The sequence below is a fragment of the Pipistrellus hanaki genome (assembly GCF_964339955.1).
Source record: "Pipistrellus hanaki genome assembly, chromosome: 4".
Lineage (NCBI taxonomy): Eukaryota > Metazoa > Chordata > Mammalia > Chiroptera > Vespertilionidae > Pipistrellus > Pipistrellus hanaki.
Window position 1 is genome coordinate 98224490 of NC_140506.1, and position 21700 is coordinate 98246189.

The window sequence follows — 21700 nt, forward strand, 5'->3', positions numbered from 1 at the left end:
AATTACATACATTACGAAGTGATCACCCTAATATTTCAAGTACTCACCTGGCACCTAGAGTGTACTATGCTAAGTGAAATGTCAGGCAGATAAATACTATATGCTTTCACTTACATGTGGAATCAAAAGATCACACTTAAGGCTGCTTATAAAATGACAGCTGTATAGCAGATGTATTACCTAGGAAAGACGGGTTTGACTGTTCCCCGGGGATCATGGGAAGAGAGCACCCCTGGGAATGGGTTAGATCAGAGGATGGGGTCTTAAAAAAATAACCACTCCTCCAATATGTCTCCAAGAAGCATGATCTCCTTCATTTATTAGCCTATATTTGTTCACCTTTTTCGACAACCTGCTTTTCTGTTCCCAAGGCACCAACATTTTCATGCTGAAGTAACTGTAAACACCTACCTAGAAAATATGGAGAAAATTTGTTCTTTTTACCTGCCAGCATCTATGATCCTTTTTGCCTTTGCAAACTACCTTTCAAACAAATAAGCTGTGAAAGAAAAAGATACTGAGGAATTTTTTATGCTTTTTTAGGAAGGGTTTATGATTATATTGAAGTTGTATTTTAAATGGGAGTTCCTGTCTTTTAGCAATAGATTCTGTTACAAATAAAGTAATATGATGTCTGGGACTTGCTTCAAAATAATCCAGGATAAGGAGAGTAGGTAGACATATAGAGAAGACAAGATTGGCCATGAGTTGCTAATTATTAAAGCTAGAAGATAAGAACATGAAAATCCTACATTATGTTTGAAAATTTCCATTAAAATATACATATATGTGCATGTGCATGTGTGCTACTGAGAGGCCATGTACACACACACACAAAAAAATGATTCCTGAAGATCTTATGACCATGCACCTAAGAGATAATGAAGAGCAGGCTCTACCACCTCACTCCAAGAGCAGCCTAAAGGAGACACGGTTACAATTATCTTGTGAAGATCTGAGAGTTTGTCTTGCTCAAGTCCACGTGATGAACAGGAAGTGCAAATGTCTGGGCGTGATCACTTTCTCTGGAGCAAGATGTCTTAGGAGAAAAATTTCTAGGAAATGAAACCTCTCATGTACCTCCCTGACAAAAAGAAGCTGAGGTAGCCTGGAGTTGCAACGCTGAGGCTGAGTGGAAGGAGGGGTGCCTCATTTGTGATGATGGATCCAAGGTCAATACCTAAAGTTCTAGGTAAAAACCAAAAAAAATTTTAAATATAAAATGAGCTAGATAAGCAGAGGGAACCAAGATGTGATGCCAAGTATATCAGGATGGAGAGGAGCTAAAATATGAAGAGAGTGGAGAAGTACAAAAGGAAGGCAGGTAAATATTTTGGGGTGGGAGACGGTTAGGATCTTTACATGCAGCAGCCATGTCAGAAGCAAATGAGGAGCTGTCGGAATCTTGTGGATAAAATTTAAAAATGAAAGTAAAAGTGTTTCAAAGCCTGTGAAACTGCACACACAGGAAGAACTGTTCAGATGCTATGGACAGTAGATGAGGTTTTGAGGTTGAATGCCAACTACATATGAGGCACTGCTCTCAGCACCTGGAATATATGGTGGAAAAGAAACCTGCAACACTGAGCAACATTCTAGTAGAAGAGATAAATGTACTTGCCAATTACTTAAAAATGCTTAACCAAAAAAACCATAACATGATGCTAGCCCTAACACAGGCTGTTTCACTTACATAAAAAGTGAGGCCTCCAGTCCCTACCATCCCCTATCGTTTACCCTTTCCTACTTCACTCAATTTGGTATCTGCCTGAGCCCCACAGGCTTTTCAGTGTCGCTGGGCTGCTTGTGACACTTGCTTCTCTTAAAACCACCAAACGGCCCAAGGACTTAAAAGACCCTATTCTTGGCTCAATCTGAAGTAACCTCGGGCAATTACCTATTGCCTTGCTGAGATCTCAATGTCTTCACCTCTAAAGAGGTAAGCCTACCTGCTCTATTGGATTGCTGTGCGACTAGAATTGGAACCATCAGCTCTTACTCCTGCTTTGGATCTCCTCCCTAGCACTGCTTCTTCAAAGGAAGCCTCCAGACCTCCTGCGGTCAACCCTCTAAAATGCCAGGTTCTCAGCATCACGTTCACAGTTGCAAGTGCAGGTTAGTTTGTTGGCTCTTTGACTAATGCCTGCCTCTCCCACCAGGCTGAAAGCTCAGCAAGGCAGGGACCCTGCTTGTTCTCACAGCCTATCACCATGCCTGGCATAATACAGGTGCTCAACACACATTATTTTAAAGGGAAAAAGCAGCCCTCACTGGTTTGATTCAGTGGACAGAGTGTGGGCCTGCAGACTGAAAGGTCCTGAGTTGCATTCAGGTCAAGGGCACATGCCCGGTTGGGGGCTTGATCCCCAGTAGGGGGTCGTGCAGGAGGCAGCCAAACAATGATTCTCTCTCATCATATGTTTCTACTTCTCTCTTTCTCTCTGAAATCAATAAAAAATATTTTTAAAGGGCAGGGGAGGGGGGAGAAAGAGAATGAAAGACAAGAAAGCTGGGTAAGACCATCCTGGCCTACTTTTGTCCGACCCTCCCTCCCAGAATGCCTGTTTGTTAGAGGCACGCCCAGCCCCTGCGCTCCTAGAATGTGCACATACAGTTTAAGCTGGGACTTTTCACGCTGATTTACACACCTGAAACTAATACAGCAGTGAATATCAACTCCAATCGAAAAAAATAAAAATATTTAAAGTCACTGCGCTTTGTTTTCCAATAGGCCCTCTACCTTCCGGAACACGTACTTTTTGCTTTGCCCACTGATCTGGCATGTGGTCAACAGAGGGCGGGGTGGTGAGCACAGGATGGTCGGGCGTCCCCACGGAAGCTGAGAGACCGTGGCAGCTCATTCCTGGCGCCGCCGCCGCAAAGTGAGTACGACCTGGTCTGGGGCTCAGGGCACAGACCCCTCCGGTCACGTCAAATCACTGGGACATCCAAAGAGCCCCGCCAGAACCCCAGGCCAAGGGCGGCCAGGTCGCATGCTGCTCTGCGGGCCACTGCTAGCAGGTGCTGCCGCTTGCAGGCGGTGCCCCTCGCAGGCGGTGCCGCAGGACAAGGCCGAGGTCGCCGCCAGCACGTGGCCAAGGCGGGAGAAACAGAGCCTCCGTTCGCCCCTCCGCCGGCCGGCCCGCGCAGAAAGGACTCCGCAGCGCCTCCCCATGCGGGCACCCCACCTCGCAGATGTCCCCCGGCCTCCCGGGTGCCCGGGGTGAGGGAGGATCCCCGCAGCCCTCCCCGCATGTCCCCCACGACCCCTGGGCATCCCTGTGCCGCAGCGCCTCGGCGTCGCTCGCGCTCCTGGAGCCCCCGGCGGCCAGTCCTCGCGCCGCGCGCTCTCGCGAGACCGCCGTGCCGCCAGCTCCCGCCTCAGCCCCTCGCCGGCGGGAGGGCGAACCCGGGTCCCGCGGCCGAGGTCGCGGGCGGCGCATGCGTGGCCGCGGCTCCCAGCGCCCCCCGCGCAGTCCGCGGGCGGAGCGGGCGCGGCGGTGCGGGGAGCCGGCGGCCGCCCCCGGAGAGGTCGGCTTGGCCCCGCGGCTGCCCTCCCCTCGGGGGAACCGCCTCGCGGCCTGTCCTCGGCGCGGAGGGTCCCTGAGGACAGCGGGGCCGCCTTGGGCCCGGGACACCGCCCGCCGCACCGACCACCGCGGCGGCCTGCGCGCGCCGCCAGGCCCGAGCCTCGAACCCGGGGCCGGCGGGGCCTGCACACCGGCCCCTCCCACCCGGGCCTGGCCTCCCGGGAGCCCGACCCTGAGAACCAGCACACCCTCCTGGCCTGGCTGTGCGCCCTCCCCGCGGCCCCTCGGATTTCCTCCAGCCTCCGGGTCCCAAGGCATAAAAATGCCCCCCGCACGGCCGCACGGCGGGAGCGCGCCTCGCTCGGAGAGGAGGCCGGGTGTGGGGCCTTCGGGGCGCACGGTTGCGGCTTCCAGGGCCGAGGGCAGATTTGATCCATCAGCCTGGAGTGGCTGTTCCCGCTGAGGCCGCCTCCCCACGCTCCCAGGAGGCGGGTTGCCCTCGGAGGGCTGGCCGGACGGGAGGCTGACCCAGGGTGGAGCATGGACGCCCCGCTGGAGGCTGAGGGATGCCTGATGATGAAGGTGGAGCGGGCCCCCGGGTGGGCCTCGGAGCCTGTGCTGGGAGGCCCGGGGAGCTCCGCCTCGGAGACCTCCCGCAAGTGCTTCCGGCAGTTCTGCTACGCGGACGTGAGCGGCCCCCACGAAGCCTTCAGCAAACTCTGGGAACTCTGCTGCCGCTGGCTGAAGCCGGAGCTGCGCTCCAAGGAGCAGATCCTGGAGCTGCTGGTGGTGGAGCAGTTTCTCGGCGTGCTGCCCGAGAGGATCCAGGCGCGGGCGCGGAAGCAGTGCCCGGAGAGCGGCGAGGAGGCGGTGGCCCTGGTGGTCCACCTGGAGAAAGAGGCTGGAAGGCGGAGACAGCCGGTGAGAGCGCCTTCTCCTTTTCCTGCTTAGAAAGAAGGGGTGGGTGAGGCAGGGGTGCGGTGCACGAAGCGCCATTATGGAAGGATAGTGGTACTAATCAAAGACCTTCAACGTGAAGCCACTTGAATAGCAAGTAGAACAAAAAGCTTTGCTTCAAACAGTATCTTGCAAATGAAACTAAACCGTATTCACCTAAATATTAGTTTCAAGTCTTGGCATTAATGTTTCCCAAAAAATAAATTTTATGCGAAAATGTGTGCTCCACAGGGTTTAACTTTTGCAGCTTGATCCTAAAGAGAGCTGCTGGGGGGTGGGGGCGGTAAGGACTTCAACAGTGATCCAGGGCCCTCTCTAATCCTTCACCATGCCAGTCCTTGTCTTAGGCTACCTCAACGCCATCATCCCGTCACTCCTCTCCAGTGTAACGGCCAGGTCTGCATTTGTCAGTGGCTTTGCACGATCTTCTGGTTGTTTTTCAGCAGTCCTTCCATTAACCTCATGAAATGCTGCCAGATTTGCAGTTTCTCCTTGCAGAGGATTTGCATTTGTGTCAAGTTCTGACTGCCAGCACGTTTCTGTGTCCATCAAGGATAGACATGAGATGTGGAGATTAAGCTGACTAGTATGTTTTTATTTCACCAGTGAATTTGTGTTCTGATAACTCAATTCTCTGTGAGCCTACTAGTAGATGTGAGGACTCAAATGATGTCTATTTTAATGACAAGAAGGCGCTGTACTTCACCCCTGACAGATCTCTATTACTAAAGAGCACTCTCCATTCCCTTACGTCCAGACTTATGGACAGACAGTTCTATTAACCCTTAGAGCCTACACTGGAAATGGGGTGCAGTGTCATTCCTTCTCATGTCGTCCTGCCTTCTTTGCTGTCTTTTTCTCCCTTTGTTCACTATGGCTTTGGCTTTATTTCCCAGGTTTGCAGCCCTGTGCAGTCAGAGAAACAAGCCCCACGTGCAGCAGTGTGGGATGTGGCAGATTCTCCCCCAGAGACCCAGCCCGGAGTGGTATCCCGGGAAGAAGCTGGAAGCCTGCACTCAGAACACCAGGAGCAGCCGACCCCAAAGAGAGAGTTGCGGCCCTTACCCAAGAATGGTAAGAACTCAGAGATGCCAAGGGCAGACCATGGCAGATTTATTTTGCAGTTCTACCTGTGGCTTGCTCAAAGTACTGTCCTCTCAATACATATTTGAGAATAAATTGAATATTGGGGGAAAAGACTTTAATAGGTGGGAATATGTGAAGTATAGGTAAGTAAAAGGGATCTTAAAGATTGAACCTAGAAAAACTGCCCAAGCAGGCCTTGAAGTCTTGTAGTGTTACTTAAGAATCTCCATTCTGTAATCAGCTTGTGTTTTTAGTCCTGCCATGTGTACAAGTGGATGTGTTCTTGGCTGACTACAAAGAACTTGAAAAACTGAAAGGTAAATAAGACATTTATTTTTAGAAATTGACTTATAAGTTAGGCATTATATAATTGGCATATGAGAAGGATAAACATAAGACCTCATAGAGAATGGGCACTGATGTTCATAGCTGCTCGGGTCATTCACAATTCAAGTCAGACAGAAGGAAATGAGCACCCTGTCCTTTGCAGGCCACAGAGATCTCTCCATCCCTGGCAGTGGGGTGTCAGGCTGAAAGAGAAGAATGGAAAGGTCATTGAACCTGCTGTAAAAAGACAGGCTTACATCCTATCTCTGCCCCTCCCTCTCTGTAATATTAACAAGAGCATTAATGCATAGAAGTGACAGACAACCTGGGTTCAGAACCCAACTCTGCCATTCTTTATCTGTGTCCTTTGCCAGGTAACTTCTCAAACTTTCATTCTGTCATTTGTAAAAGGAAAATAATGAGGTTGATACAGATTAAATGAGGCATTGTAAGAAAGCCAGTGCCCAATAGGGCTCAGTTAATGTTAGTTTCCTTTCTCCCATAACGGCATGATTATTTTTAAACTTCAAATCTGACTTACACAACTCCTCACCAAAAGACAAGATCCAGTACTGTATACTGTACCTCCTTTTCCCTCTCAAAATTTATATTATGATAGAATGCATTGCAAATGTAATGGTTTCTGAAGTTTCTAGTATGTGTTAATCAGTATCTAAATTCCCTTATCATGTGGATTAAATACTCCCAGTTACTTTAGCTGATAACTTTAGTCCAGTAAATTCATGGTGTTTCTGGATTTTGCCATCCCAAAGTGATAAGGAATTCCTTAAGTGGAAAGTTTGGTCTGTTGAGGTACTTAGGAGTGTGCAGGATAAAAAATTTGAAGGATAAATATCTTAGGTGAATTCTAAAAGAAGACTTGTAATTTCAGCCTTATTATTCTAAGGGAAAAATAAGTTTCCGAGGAAGTAATTTGATTTGCTTCTATAGAAAGTAGTGTAAAAAAAAAAAAGTGTAACAAGCTTTTGAATTCTTGGTCACAGTGATATTTATTCTGGAAGTTTTTCTAGATAATTCATAAGTAGAAGTTAGACTACAGACTTGCTGTATATGTTTGTATATCTTCATTCCATCTTTCAAGGGGTGTATTGCCTGTAGTGTCCAGGATCATGTAGCTTCTTTAGCACACTGATGGGGATTAACTTATACTAGAGGTTACAAATAGATCAGGCACATGCCAAGTCAGGCTTGTTTTATTTCACCTACAGAAGGGTTTTTGGTTTGGGGTTTTGTTTGGTTGGTTGGTTTTAGTTCTCAAGACTTAAGACTTTTAATATTTTGTACAAAAGTCCAGATTCTGACTTCTCTTGAAAAAAATTAGAAGCTTGGCTATTCCAGGTCCAAAGTCTCACAAAGAAGCATCATCTGGGACTGAGCATTGCTGTACCCTTTCAACAGGACATGTGCTCTCTCGTTCCCCACACACCTTGCCTGGCCCCTTTCGTGATGTGCTTTATCTGCTTACTCCCTAAAAGCACTAGCATTTTTGAGTCCTACTTTAAGTTACTGAATTCATGGAGAAAATGATCAGTTTATATTTGTTGCTTTTTTTGGTAACATGCTCATTTCTTAAAAGGACAAGCATCATGAATTAAAGAACCAGAGCCGGCACACCAATTGATTATTTCTTTTACAGCTTGCCCTACTCCCTGGGTTCCCATCCCTGATGAAGAATGGAACACTATAGATCAGGAAGTAACAACCACGAAACTTCCTGTTGGGTCTCAGGTAAATTGTATTGTCCTCCCTGGCCTTCCTTTCTAGGGTATTCAGTCACAATGATTTCCTCTCCTCAGATTTTTATACTCCAACCAAGAAACTTTTCTCCCTTGTTCCTTTTTCAGAAAAGATTGGACATTTTTCTGGGTAATGGGACACATTGGTGAATCATCTGTCTTATGATTCTTTATAGTATCTTCTGATTCATTCGGCCCTATTTACACTTGGTTCCTTGATTTTAATTCTTTAAGGCCCTTCTGTGCTTCATTCAATATTGTTCATCCTTCAAAGACCCACATGGTTATCTTGGTAGTCATTGCTGTTACTGTTGTTACAGGGACCAGTGAAAGATGTCCACATGACGAGAGGTTTTTCCCACAAAAAGAGTGTGCATCAGATTCCTGCTCACAGAGACCTCTACCAGGATATTAGGGAAGAGAGTGTTGGGAACATGGTCTCCCTGGGTAAGGATTCTTTCCCTTTTTGGATAAAAGATTTGGGGATTTATAATGTATTTATTCTACTGATAATAAAATAGTTATAAATGTTAACACTTAAAAGACTTTCATGGGTTGTCAAATCATTTTTGCAATCTAGCTTACTAGACCTAGTAACCACTTATCCATGTTCTCTTGCCTTACTCATTCCTCTGTTCCAGTTTAAAATTTATATGCTTATAATTTAGTGACTAAAACATTTGAGAAGTGTTATATGTGACTGTCATATTTATATTATCTCAATGTAAACTTACCCACATAGTCTAGACTAAAGACTCCATTCACGAAGTCTCTTAGGAATTTGTTTTTGTTTTACTATAGTAAACCCAACAATTTTTACAGGGCCTGACACATGGGTGGGTGCTCAGCAAATATTTGTTATGTGGATGGAAATCTTATAAATAGAAAAAAATTAATTTTAATACAATAACCTCAATAGTGTGTTGTGAATTATTTAAATAGCATACATTTACAGGCACATATCACCATTGATGCGTCACTTTACAAGCAAACTGCTTTAGCAGTAGGACTTCACTCAGATGCAAGCTACAAGTCAAAGACTACATATAACTAAAATTGTAGGCCTAAAACATGCACTAATATACACTAGAGATGTTTCGTGCTATCATACAGTAGCCACTAGGTACATATGGCTATTTAAATTTATAAAATTAGATAAAGTTAAAAATTCAGTTTCTCAGTGGCAGTGGCCACATTTAAGGAGTTTGGTAGCTGTATTTAACAACAGTTATAGAACATTTTTGTCATCACAGAAAATTCCATTGGGCAATGCTACATATGGACACTAAAGTATAGAGATTATAAAATGGAGCATGTCAAACTGAATAAGATAAACCAATAGTTGTTTATATAGAAAGCAATATTAAAAGAAAGAAAAAAAGACCAACTGATGACACACTAGTAACAAAGCATTCTTCCCAAAACAGTAGGCATCCCAGCCATCTACCTAGTTGTGTACACTATGGATACTGTCTAGTATTGTCTTGGGTCACACAGCATCCGGACCTAGAAAATGCTGAATTAGTCCTTAGTAAACTCTGCAGGAGTGGGATAAGGACCATATTTTAGTACAGATTTAGCCCAGCATCTTCACATATCATCATAGAGTATAAAGACCGAGGCCCAGAGACCCCTGCCCTAATTTTTTATCATAGATTATAAACTAAACTATTGTCTAGTCTATACACATATTTTGGCCTTGCATAGCATTTTAAATTTAAATTTCGTTTGTAAATCTGGATTTCCAGTATCTCTTGAAATAGCAAATGCCAAGCACCATGGACCCACAGAATAAGAGAGCTCATGCTGAATTGCCACCTCATGCAGTTATGTTGCCAACCTAGTCCTTATAGATATTGAACTCACATTGTCCATACACTTAATTCTCTCATGTAAAAATGAAGAGCAAACCTCCATCTCCAGGGTTCTTTCAGAAGGTTTGATTCGATGCTGTTTCTCTAGGAGAATTCCCTGAAGCCTCTTTGTGTGTTACCTAGAGAAGTAAACTAAATTTTACTACAAATTTACTGGGCATTGGACACTTCAGAGATGATCATTCACTTAATATTCCCAGCATTCCTTTCAATAGATGATATTACTCCCTAGGAAACTGAGATTCAGAGAAATTAAGAAACTTCCCTGATCAAAAAAATAAAGTCAGTGGTGGAGCTAGGATGCACATTTAAGACAAGTTGCTCTCAACAGTATTGTACAAGAACATATTCTCAGTTTGCTTCCCGATTCTTGCATCACTTTCCTATTTAGCTTGTCACATGTGTCCAGGAATTCTCATCTCTCCTAGCCTAGTGTGTATCTGTGTGTGTTTTGTTGGGGTGGGGAGATCTGGGAAGCAGATATAAACACACTTTATTTTATATGTAATAAATACTGGTCAGGAGCATACTCTGAACCTAGCAAAGTGTTAGATACCATGAGGGAACCAAAGGTAATAAAATACATTTCTTGCCTTTAAAGGTTTTCCTTTAAGAACCAGCTGGGGAAATTAGTGGTATATACATGGGAAGTAAAATGATAGTTTGAGTTAGTAGATGATTGTGCCAGAGAATCATGTACCAATAACTATAGTGTGCACTGTCCTGGTGGAGGAGGACCCTAGAAGAGAGGTGATTGGCCACATTAAACAACAGTGATCTTTGAGGACAGTGGTCCAGGAGAGCATGCTTCAGCAGAAGGTGGGCATGCAATAATGAATGATCTCTACGTCTAGTATGAAGTATATTTCTCTCACTATAGGAAGTGCAGTATCTACTTCTAACAAGATAGCCCAGGTGGAGCAAAGAAAGGACCCATGGACCATAGGTCTACATTACTCTAATAAAAGGAATAGTCTACGAAGCAACTGCATCAAGGAAAAGTCAGCTCATGCTGTTCAGATTCCTACAAGGAATGCAGGGAAGATGCGGAGAGAGCAGCAACAGTGGGGCTTAGAAGATGAAAAGATAGCAGGTGTGCATTGGAGCTATGAAGAAACGAAGACATTTCTCGCCATTCTCAAAGAATCTCGCTTTTATGAAACACTTCAGGCTTGCCCCAGAAACAGCCAGGTGTATGGCGCTGTAGCTGAATGGCTGCGAGAGTGTGGCTTTCTCCGAACTCCGGAACAGTGTCGGACCAAGTTCAAAAGTCTCCAGAAGAGCTACCGAAAAGTGAGAAACGGCCACATGCTCGAGCCCTGTGCCTTCTTTGAGGACATGGACGCATTGTTGAACCCTGCAGCTCATGTGTCACCCACTGACAAGCCAAAAGAGACTGTTTCTCTCCCTCGACTAAAGAGAATTGGTGTCGGTGCTAAAGAACAGATCAGTCTGATGGAGGAGGAGGAAGCTGCAGAAGAATCTGATAGTGAGGAAATGGGCATCAAATTTATTCGGAAGTCTGAGATCCGTGGTACCCCCGTCTTGTTTCAGAACCTGAGTGGTAAGTATTGTGCTTTTGTTAGGTTTGAAAATGGATAATGTGGTCTTGTGGGGAAAAGAATAGTCCAGAAGTGACAAGGCCTGAGGAGTGCTGTCATGCACACTTTGCCTCAATCACTGTGACTGGTCACGTAACTGCTAGTGTTCTCAGGTGTCTGTTGCTGCCCCCAGTGCAGTTTTAGTATAGCTCTGAGTGGCCATGGAGGGTTCTTTTTGAGGTTAGAGCACAGCCTGGATTTTGAGTACTTGGGACCTATGAAAGGAAGAGAAATGGAGTCAGAGGGCTCTAAGGATCTAACATTATCTGAGATTTGGAATAAAGCAGTCAAGTGTGTTAGATTGTAGTATACTATCTAGAATAACCAGTGAAAGAGTGTGTAAGTAAAAAAAAAATGAGTAAAAAATGTAATTCTAAAATGAGAGAAAAGAGGATATAAACCCAAATATATCTTCAATTGCAAACTTAAAAGACTGTCGTATATTTAAAAAAAACAATTTTACCTTGCTTACAAGAGATACATCTAATCTAATAAAGCAGGAATATGCTAATTGACCCTCATACCATCACAAAGATGGAAGTGTCCACAGCCAATAAGGAAGGAATATGCTAATTTACTGTCGCGCCCTCAAAGATGGCAGCGCCCATAGCCAATAAAGAGGGAATATGCTAATTGGCTACCCCACCCTCAAAGATGGCAGCACCCACAGCCACAAGATGGCAGTGCCCAATCTCCTTAGCCCCGCCGGGGCAGCAGGCGTGCAGCAAGGCCTGGCCTACCCTCAGGCAGGCCCAGCTACTCCATGCACCTGCCTCTGAAATACCCCAGTCCCCTCAGCCCCCTAGCCACCCAGGGCCAGCCAAGACTTGCACTGCCAGCAGTGGCAGCAGCAGAAGTGTGATGGGACGTCGCCTTCCCCTGATTGCCTGGTCCCCTCCTGACCCTGAGGGCTCCCAGACTGTGAGAGAGGTCAGGCCGGGCTGAGGGACCCCCCCTCTAGGGCATGAATTTTCATGCACCAGGCCTCTAGTTTTAAATATAATAACATAGAGACATTGAAATTAAAAGAACAGGAGAAGATATACCATGCACCATACAAAACAAAACTGGTATAGTTTGAGTGCTGGGACATTCAGGACTTAACTGACAGTTAATAATTATGACAGTAGACACATCATTTGAGTACTCTGAGCTTTAGTTTTCTCATCTGTTAAGTATGACTGAGAATGCCAGGGTTGTTGTTAGTTAAGTGAGATGACATGCATGAAGGCATTCTGCAAATGTTAACATGTAATAAAACATTGCCTGGTATCACTGTTACTAGTAATGTTTCTCTACCTTATGAAAAGGTAAGTTCTCAGAACGGAAAAATAAATCAGAAGAGCTAGTGCATGACTATACCTGTTCAAAAGAAATAGCTCTCAGGAAAAAGATTGAAAGATATCTTAAGCATGCACAGGTATTCACCAATCTGGAAATCCATTGATATGTGGGTGGGGCTCTTACAGTGTCTCAAATACAGGAATCCAGTGAGGGACTGGAAGAGACCACCCAGTAAGGTAAGGATAGAAATGACTTTTTCCTGCTTATAAAACACAAAAAGTAGAGTGTAACAAACTGTATTTCGACATGTCCTAGAAAGTTTTGTTCTGCTATAAAAGCTGGATATCTGCTTGTCTTAACAGAACATTTCATCTCTCAAAATAGAGGACTCAGTGACCTCAAAAACTACTCAAATGAACATAGTTCTGCTCTTCAAGGAAGACTGGTTAGAAAAGTAATAGGAACTTTGGGGGAAAGTTCCTACTGGGTGTCCCAGACCATTATTCTATTGAAAAAACAGCTAAATCCTTAATCACCAAAGCAGTGTTAGGTTGGGGAACTGCATTTTCATTCTACCAAGTAAACTGAGATTAATATATCAATTTCAGTTAAAAATCCTATTGGAATTTTTACTTTATAGATTCATCTGAGAATTGACATCTGTACAACCTGATTCTTCCTATCCAGAAACATAGTATCTCTTTATTTTTTCTAGTTCTTTTATGTCTTAAAACATTATAGATTTTTTTTTATATAGATCTCATTTTTGGCAAAGCTTATACCAGGCATATCATAGTTCCTGTTGCTACTATGAATGGGATTTGTTTTCTTTTACTTCTAATATTTTGTAATTTTGTATAGAAGCTACAGACTCCTTTTTTTATATATTTGAACTTTATCCTTGAATGGCAGGTGTACACTGGGGCTACGAGGAGACCAAGACTTTTCTTGATATCCTCCGGGAGACCCGGTTTTATGAAGCACTTCAGTCCTGCCATAGGAAGAGCAAATTGTATGGGGTCGTGGCAGAGCAGCTGCGGGAGTGTGGATTCCTCCGGACACCAGAACAGTGCAGGACCAAGTTCAAAAGCCTTCAGAAGAGCTACCGCAAAGTAAAAAATGGTCACGTGCTAGAATCCTGTGCTTTCTACAAGGAAATGGATGCCCTGATAAACTCTCGGGCATCTGTCCCCTCCACCAGCACCCCAGAAGAAGTCGCACCACCTTCAAGGCAAGAAAGAGAGGATATTGAGATTGAACCCCAAGAACCTACAGGCTGGGAACTTGAGGAGTCCTCACAAGAGGAAATAATAGAAGATTCTGGCAGCGAGAGAATGAGTGAGGAAGAAATTGAACAAGAGTCAGAATTCCAGGGACCTCCAGATCTGCAAAACCCAAATGGTAAGGATCATCGAGGGTTGTAGTGTAAAAGAGAGTATGATTTACTGAAAAATTAGTAGATCTGGCACTTCAGTCCTGCCATAGGAAGAGCAAATTGTATGAGGTCGTGGCAGAACAGCTGCCTGTCATTCGTGAGTATTTATTCATTAAAAATTTGAGTGTCCTGTGCAGTTTGAGGGACAGGGGATATAGTAAAGCAAAGTTTGTATGCTCATGGTGCTTCTATTCAAAGAAGGAGCTTACATTCTAGTGATTCAGTTTTGGGGATTTCAGCCTCAGTTTCTTCTGTATGGGTTAAGCAATGTTTTATATCTACTAAAAATTTTATGGGGGAGAAAATTTGGAATTATACATGAGAAAAACTCAGGCGAAGGAGGGTGTCAGTAAGCCTGAAACAAACGTCTCGGTGATATGAGATATGCATGAAAAAAAGGACAGGCAGAGACCAAATGAGAGACGAGGCTTTATCCTGGTTCTCAGCTCCACCTGGGTATTTCCCACTGATGGTTGGAAACCCGTGTGAGCATCTCATCAGACTTAAATTTTCAAAACTAAAATCACCATCCTTCCTACCCCATGGCTCTTCCTTATGGCCTCCTATAGGTCCTCCACACTTAAAATTTCAGAGATATTTTTTATGCCTTCTCTCCCATTATTTACACCCAGGCAGTAACACTTTTTTTCAACTGTTGTAGAACTTCTATCTGTCCCCTCTTTGGTTCCTGTAGCCCATACCCAAGTTCAGTCTTTGTGTCTGTTGGCTAGACTGCTGTAAATATCTCCAGACCAATTTTCTCTGTTGGCCTTGTATTAATGTTCCACCAGCCATCCTTATCTGGGCTCTTATCTTTCTGTCCTTTCCTGTTGTTATTTCCATTCTGAAACTCTGTGTACATTCAAAATAAACATTAAAGAAGGAGGAAATTCATACACATGCTTTCTGATAGTATTATGTTGGAAATTGTAGTATGAAAGCTGAAATCATACCCTGGTTTATAACTCTGGAAACAAAGTCCTGAGATACCATCTCTTGTGAATCTTGTCTTTTAAGTTGAACTCCAGATCTGTCATCAAATTATCAGGCTCTGTCTGAAACAACTACTACAAGGCTATGACTTCCTCCAGATTCCAAAGCAGTATTAGACCCACTCAGAATGCTTCAAAAGAACTAATTGAACAGTGGCATTGCCAGGGCTTTTTACTTGAATTAATGGAATGACTGATGGCTGCCTCCTCCCCACAGCTTATGCCACAGCAGTCGGGCTTGGGACAGAGGGATTTCAGCAGTTTCAACTCAATATGTGGAAGGAAAGTAATGTTGAAACTGGCAAGTAAAAACAAGGCAGTATAGCAAAATGCTTATGAACAAAGGTTTGATAATCAACCAAGTCTGGATTGGGCCTAAGTTACACAACTTGTGAAATATTTATGAATGAAATAACACAGTATCTGAAGTTTGTTTCAAAATAGTCTGGTTAGAGGGAACAGGGTGCATGTAGGAATAGAGATGAAACAAGATTGGCAATGAGAGATCATTGTTAAAGCTGGTGTGTGGTTCATGAAAGTTGATTGTATATACAATTTTCTTCTTTTCTGCATGTTTGAATTTTTTATAGTAAAAAGTTAATGCAAAGCAACATAATTAAGTGACCAGGACAGAATCAGAACCAGAGCTGTCTGATTCCAAAGCCTATGTCTCTTCACCATTTTATGCTCTCTATCCAGAGAACTTCTAGAAAAAGCTGTGATCCAAGATGTACCTTGTAGTGAACATGGGCTATAGCTGAAAGACTATGGAGAAGATCATTCTAGTCTGGGGAACGGTGAAAACTAAGGTTGAATTAGTGTGGTCTGTGTGAGACAGCCAGAAAAATAGTGATGGGAACATTCGAGGAGAAGAAAAAAGTACTGTTGGAAAGGATATGATTAAATATTGATGCACTTAAAAGTCCATTGGGAAATTTGGACTTGATTACTAGAATCTACTCTATGCACTAGTGTAATGTACTGTATTTTAGGACAGAAATGACACTTTGAAAACAGGATGAATTAGAGGGGAATTTCTGGAAGATTCCCCTTGACAAGTTGCTACCATGTTAATTAGGGCATAGATGAGGAGCAGTTCAATTTAGAAGACATTTCTGAAGGCCTACTTTGAACTAGGTATTATTGGATATTCTTGGAACTGAATGAAAATAAGACATAATGGCCAAAACCGGTTTGGCTCAGTGGATAGAGCGTCAGCTTGCGGACTGAAAGGTCCCAAGTTCGATTCCGGTCAAGGGCATGTACCTTGGTTGCTGGCACATCCCCAGTAGGGGGTGTGCAGGAGGCAGCTGGTCGATGTTCCTCTCTCATTGATGTTTCTAGCTCTCTATCTCTCTCCCTTCCTCTCTGTAAAAATCAATAAAATATATATTTTAAAAAATAATTTTAAAAAATAAGACATAATGAATCAGGGAAGAGTAAAAGTACCTGAAGCCAGTGAAGTGTACAGAGATGATGCTTTGAAGGCCATGTTTATGTTAATACAGGACTGCTCTGAAATTTTTATTGTCTTTTTTTCAGATTTTGAAATTGGAAGTAATATCAAGGAGGATGAAACACAGGTAATATATAAGGACATGGAGCAGCACAAGATGTTGATAGAAAAATCTAAAAGAGTTGTTTCCCAGAATAGTGATCTAGGTAAATATTGTAAAAAAGAACGTATCTCAGGAACACAATGGGAAAACCATCAAGGAATCAGACAGGGAAAGCCGATGTCTCAGCCTAGAGATTTGGGAAAAGCTGTGGTGCATCAGAGGCCTTTCATGGGCAAGAGACCCTACAGACTTCTCAAGTATGGAGAAAGCTTTGGAAGGAGTACTCGTCTTCTGTGCCGCATGACCCACCAGAAGGAAAACTCTTATAAGTGTAGTGTCTGTGGGAAGTGCTTTGGTAGAAGCAGGAGCCTCATCAGACACCAAAGAATCCACACAGGAGAAAAACCTTTTAAATGCCTTGACTGTGGGAAAAGCTTTAATGATTCCTCAAACTTTGGTGCTCATCAGAGAATCCACACAGGAGAGAAGCCCTACAGCTGTGCAGAGTGTGGGAAGTGCTTTAGTCAGAGCTCAAGTCTCATCATACATCAGAGAACCCACACAGGTGAGAAACCCTATCAGTGTGGAGAGTGTGGGAAAAGCTTCACCAACAGTTCTCATTTCAGTGCCCACCGCAGGGTCCACACTGGAGAGAGTCCCTACAAATGCATGGATTGTGAAAAGAGTTTCAATAACTGTACTCGATTTCGAGAACATCGGAGAATGCACACTGGAGAGAAGCCCTATGGGTATGTCCACTGTGGCAAACATTTCAGTAAGGGTTCTGTTCTGACCAAACATCGGGAAGTCCATGTGAGAGAAAAGCTCCTACCACATCCTCCATCCATGTATTCCCCAGAGAACCCACATAAAGGGAGAACTGAAGATTTCAGAAAGACTTTTTGATGACGATCTCTTCTGTTCTTCAATGTCCCTTTAGCCATCCTACCCTGATCTCACTCTTGGGATCTTTTATTAGCTATAAAGTAATTCCCAAGATAAGCTTGAGAAAATCAATAAAATAAAGACTTGGATCCTGTTCTCACCTCTGCCTCTAACTTGACCACCTCCTTTAATAAAAGGGAGAACATAAATTGTCTGAGTTCAGAATGGAATTATCTTCGATATGTTGAGGCTATTGCTATGGAATTGCTATGTCCAGCAACATCAAGATCCTTCCATTTAGGTGAGAGTTGTTTTCAAGAAGATGAAAAACACTGAAAGGTGGTTTCTTTTTTTGTTATGTACCACATGAGATTCTGGATGCAACTTGACCACAAAGTTTCATGTTTGAGTAGAAATTTCAGGAGTCCTACATCAAGTTCATTTTGGTTTTGAAGATAGCCACAAAGGAGACTGAACATTTTATAACTTTCATCAGAAGTCTGTTGCAGTGTACTGTTTTTGTGTCAAGAAGTTGATCTGAATAGTGAGGGTAGAATCTCTGTGTTGTCCCTGAAGTCATGATAGCAGTGCTTCGCCCTCCGTAGAGAAGAGAAGCAACTGATCACCTATAATCCTCTGTGTACCAACCTTTTCTGTCTCTGAAGACTGAATCCTCTTGGTTGCTGCTTTCCAGCCTGTAAGAATCCAGCCCTGTTATTATTTCCTATATGTCCTACACTTACCTCTTCTTGTTCTGGGTGCTTTTATCTGCTCTTCTGAGCTACCACACTCTCCTCAGATTGACTAGGCTGCATGTTCGTGGGTGTGTCTAATTAAAGTAAAGGATTTTAGAACTTTCTAGTATTCCCCTGTAACTTCTCTGGTTCTTATTTAAAACATGATGTGTTTTGGAATATTTATGCCTCCCAACCTCACACTTTAGTATAATATTATATAATCATAGTTTTCTGAAACTTTAAGGGGGTAGGAAGAAGTAGAGACCCAACACATTAAATATTTCTAAAACCAGTAGGACTCCTTAGGCCGATCAGATAGCTACCTCTGTCCAGACCAGCACTTCCAGGGCTGTTTGTTAAATATTCTCTTTTTCTGGGGCTTCCAGATCTTATTTATAGAATCATGACCCTCACTGGAGAGCCCTGAGTACTTTATACAATTCTATAGCTCATTAAGTGAAAGCAGAAATATTTATGGAAACTTCCAATCCAGAACACATTAATTTTCTTCATTTACCTGTTTACCTGAAAAATCTTTCTAATAACCCCCTAGCACTGAGCCCAATAAATAGTGAAGGAAGGGTTCAGATGAATAAATAGTTCATTCCTTTCTAGAAGTTAGATGAAATTTGGTCACCCAAGGCTGATTGCTTTAATAGGGAGAAGTCATAGTTTGGTGGAAAGATAACCAGAGTCAGGGTTGTGGGTACACGCTGCTTCTCATCTTCTCTCTCCTTTGTCATGTGCTCTCTTATTTGAACACATCTGAAGATAACATTTTTCCTTTATGTTTGAATCTGTTGAAACTTGTTCAGCAGAGTATCAAGAGGGGTAGGCATTTTGGATGCCACCATAGGGTGTGGCCTGCTGGAAGGCAGGTGACTCAGGTAAACGTTGATAAATGTTCTTCTTTACACTTGGAAATGTTATGCTTGTTCACATCTGAATAGATTAACTTCCTCTGTGTTGTCAGATTTTCTTTCCTTTTTTCTCTTTTATTAATCATTTTTATTTCTCAATTACCGTTGACATACATTATTGTATTGGTCTCAGGTGTGTGTTGTCTAAATCATAGACTTAAAGGTAAGTGCAGCTTCGTGTTGGTAGTGTGCTGAGTGAGCACAATCAGATGTGTTAGTGCCAGTGGCGTGTGCTTACACTGTATAGACCTTCTGGAATTCCAAACTCTAGAGAAGGTGCACATTAAGTCATCACTTAGTAATATGTACATAGGATTGATAATTATATTGACTGATGCATGATTCAGGAAAGGTGATTTATCCAGAAATATTTATTAACCACCATTGTGTGTTAAGGCCATGTTCTAGGCACAGTGAGGGATACGAAAATGAAAAAGGAAGCACGGTGCCTGTACTCAAGTACCTTGAAATAAGGCAGAAGTATTGCAACAAAAGGTAATGCCAATTACATGCAAGTTATAAAGGTCAGTGACTCAATCATGAGAAAACCACCTTCACTTGCAAAAGTGTTTTTCTCACACCTAAAATCTTGTTCCTCCCCTCTGTCTCTCAGACTTCCCTAGTGGCAGAAAGGGTCACACCCAGTCCTTCTCCTGTGGGAGACACTGATTCTGGTGTGGTCTCAGAAGTCTGGGATCAGCTCAGGGGGAGTTTGGATTCTCCTGCAATACTGATTGCAGACGGGCTGCTGAGACTTGTATTAAGTTAACTTAATGGAGTTTGTCTCTGTTCTGAGGAGACAGAAAGTCCTGCTCACCATTCCACAAGACTCGTTGCATTTTATCCTTTTGCAGAGGAATGTGAAAGTCAAAGTGAGTGGTGTCTTTTCTACCACATAGCACTGCTTTTACAACCATTGTGGAGAAAGCTTGCTTTAGAGCTCAGAACCAGCGCTGCAGCTCTGGTTGGGGGGGGATACTTTTAAAAACACTGTGATTTTTATAACTTACTGGTTTTTTCCTTTTGTTCTCGCTGCTAGAATGCCCAACAAAATTTACAACCTACCTTAACCATCTACCTAAAACATATTTATTTAACCCTGTCTTCTTTGAAAATTGTTTCAAATCCTATGTTTTTTAAATGGTATAAAAAACAGACATTTTCTTTTCTGACACCTTTTCCAAGGCACTTTGGAAACTGGCTTGTATTCCCTGGCTAGGCTTGCTTTGTTACTCTCACAAATACCTCTAGTTCTTACTGTTGATTTTATTATACAAACAGCCTAATTTATTCATCTGGAAGGAAACTTTACTTCTTTAAAGAGGAAAACTTAACATATATTTACCCAGCCCAGGCTACCTGCCATGGTGCAGTGAGCATTGGACCAGAAGCCAAAAGAGACAAGTTTTAGTCCTGTTGCTGCCATTTACTGAGTCATTCTACAGATCAGAGCCTCTCTGGCCGAAGCCACTTAGCTGAAGAGGTTGGACTTGATTGCCAAGACTGCTCTGACTCTAAAGTTCTGTGAGGCTATGGAGCACAGCGTGGATGAGGAAGAGTCTGTAAGAACAGGCTGCCCGGCCAGTGAGCCCACTGCCCACTTCAGGCAGAGGGATGCTGTGTGCAGCCCAGGAGCTTGCTCAGGAGAGAAGGACAGATGGCGCTTGTCACCTTGATAGCCAATGCAGGTAGCTGGCTGAGTAAAGAAAGCCTATTTTGTGAGGTCTGGTGCCCAGTGACAGACAAGACTCAACTGGGGAAGCTGCAGGGCCAGTAGTGGCCGAGTGACTGGTGTAGCTACAAGCCTTTGCCCTGTCTGAATTTATTCCAAGTATAAGTGTCTTTCTGTTCATTGTTTTGTATTGATGTTCACTTAGATGTCTTCTTGAAAACTTACATGTGAAATAAATGTCTGCAATAAATGACTCATTGGTTTTTGCCTTAATTTGGTGCCTTCTATTAAGGAAGAAGAGAACTTGTCTAAGAGCTAACAAAAGTTGATGCTAGTAGCTAAAGAGAATTTCAGTCTTATTCCAGTTCATTCTCCTCCCCCACAACTAGTGGGATCTTTTGTGAGTCCACAGCTACTCCTGTGCAGCTGGCCTCTGATAGTAGCCATTGCCATTGTCCCAAATAATGGTTGGCTCTAATTCCAGGGTGGGTTTAGCCTTGGGTTCACACTCCGTGTGAATCTGGGGGAAGCACTCACCCACAGCAGCCTTTTACGGTGGAACGAGACTCCACAACTTCCCCAAAAATACACAGTATTGCTTTTGATTTATTGTTTGGTATAAAGGGTTCCAGTGGCTTCCACTTTCCCAGTTTCAACTCCATAGGTCACAGAGTCAATGTAGACATTTTGCTATTTGCTGAGCATGTATTTTCCACTGTTCTCATGAACTTAGGAAGAACCACAGGGTGGGTCATCTAAACATGAGCTAGACTCCAGACAAAGTGCCTCTCTCGCCTAGGTGTTGTAGGCCTCTACTCTGAAGCTAACTACAGTAAGGCCCAATTTAGCTGCTCAGACAGCATCTAGGCGCCCCTGAAGTTTCCCATGTTTCCCTTGAGTAGACAGCTACAACCTTTTTGGAGGAAGCTAAGATAAAGGCTCATAGATGGTGACCTATCTGAGTTCTACAAGATTACTGACATCCCATTCCATTAGATCTGTGCTCTGACTCAGGCTTGGAATTAGATGAGAAACATTAAATCTCTAAGAGCCATAAATCTTCAACTCCTATAAATCAGTTAAA

General features: G+C 43.4%; 1 protein-coding gene across 1 annotated transcript; it reads left to right on the plus strand.

Moving 5' to 3' along the window:
- The first annotated feature begins 3415 nt into the window (after positions 1–3415).
- ZKSCAN2 (zinc finger with KRAB and SCAN domains 2) lies at positions 3416–20862 on the plus strand. Its single transcript, XM_084882217.1, has 7 exons — positions 3416–4451; positions 5384–5561; positions 7558–7649; positions 7978–8104; positions 10412–11095; positions 13329–13817; positions 16386–20862. The coding sequence occupies exons 1-7, from the start codon at positions 4071–4073 to the stop codon at positions 17306–17308; spliced, it is 2874 nt and encodes a 957-aa protein (XP_084738343.1). The 5' UTR covers positions 3416–4070; the 3' UTR covers positions 17309–20862.
- Positions 20863–21700: the final 838 nt, after the last annotated feature.

What these genes read in the sequence shown, in the direction of transcription:
- ZKSCAN2 (XM_084882217.1), top strand. Translation starts at nt 4,071, where the DNA reads ATGGACGCCCCGCTGGAGGCTGAGGGATGCCTGATGATGAAGGTGGAG. An exon ending in TGGGAACATGGTCTCCCTGG is followed by an intron (nt 8,105 to 10,411) that starts GTAAGGATTCTT and finishes CTCTCACTATAG; the next exon opens with GAAGTGCAGTATCTACTTCT. An exon ending in CTTGTTTCAGAACCTGAGTG is followed by an intron (nt 11,096 to 13,328) that starts GTAAGTATTGTG and finishes CTTGAATGGCAG; the next exon opens with GTGTACACTGGGGCTACGAG.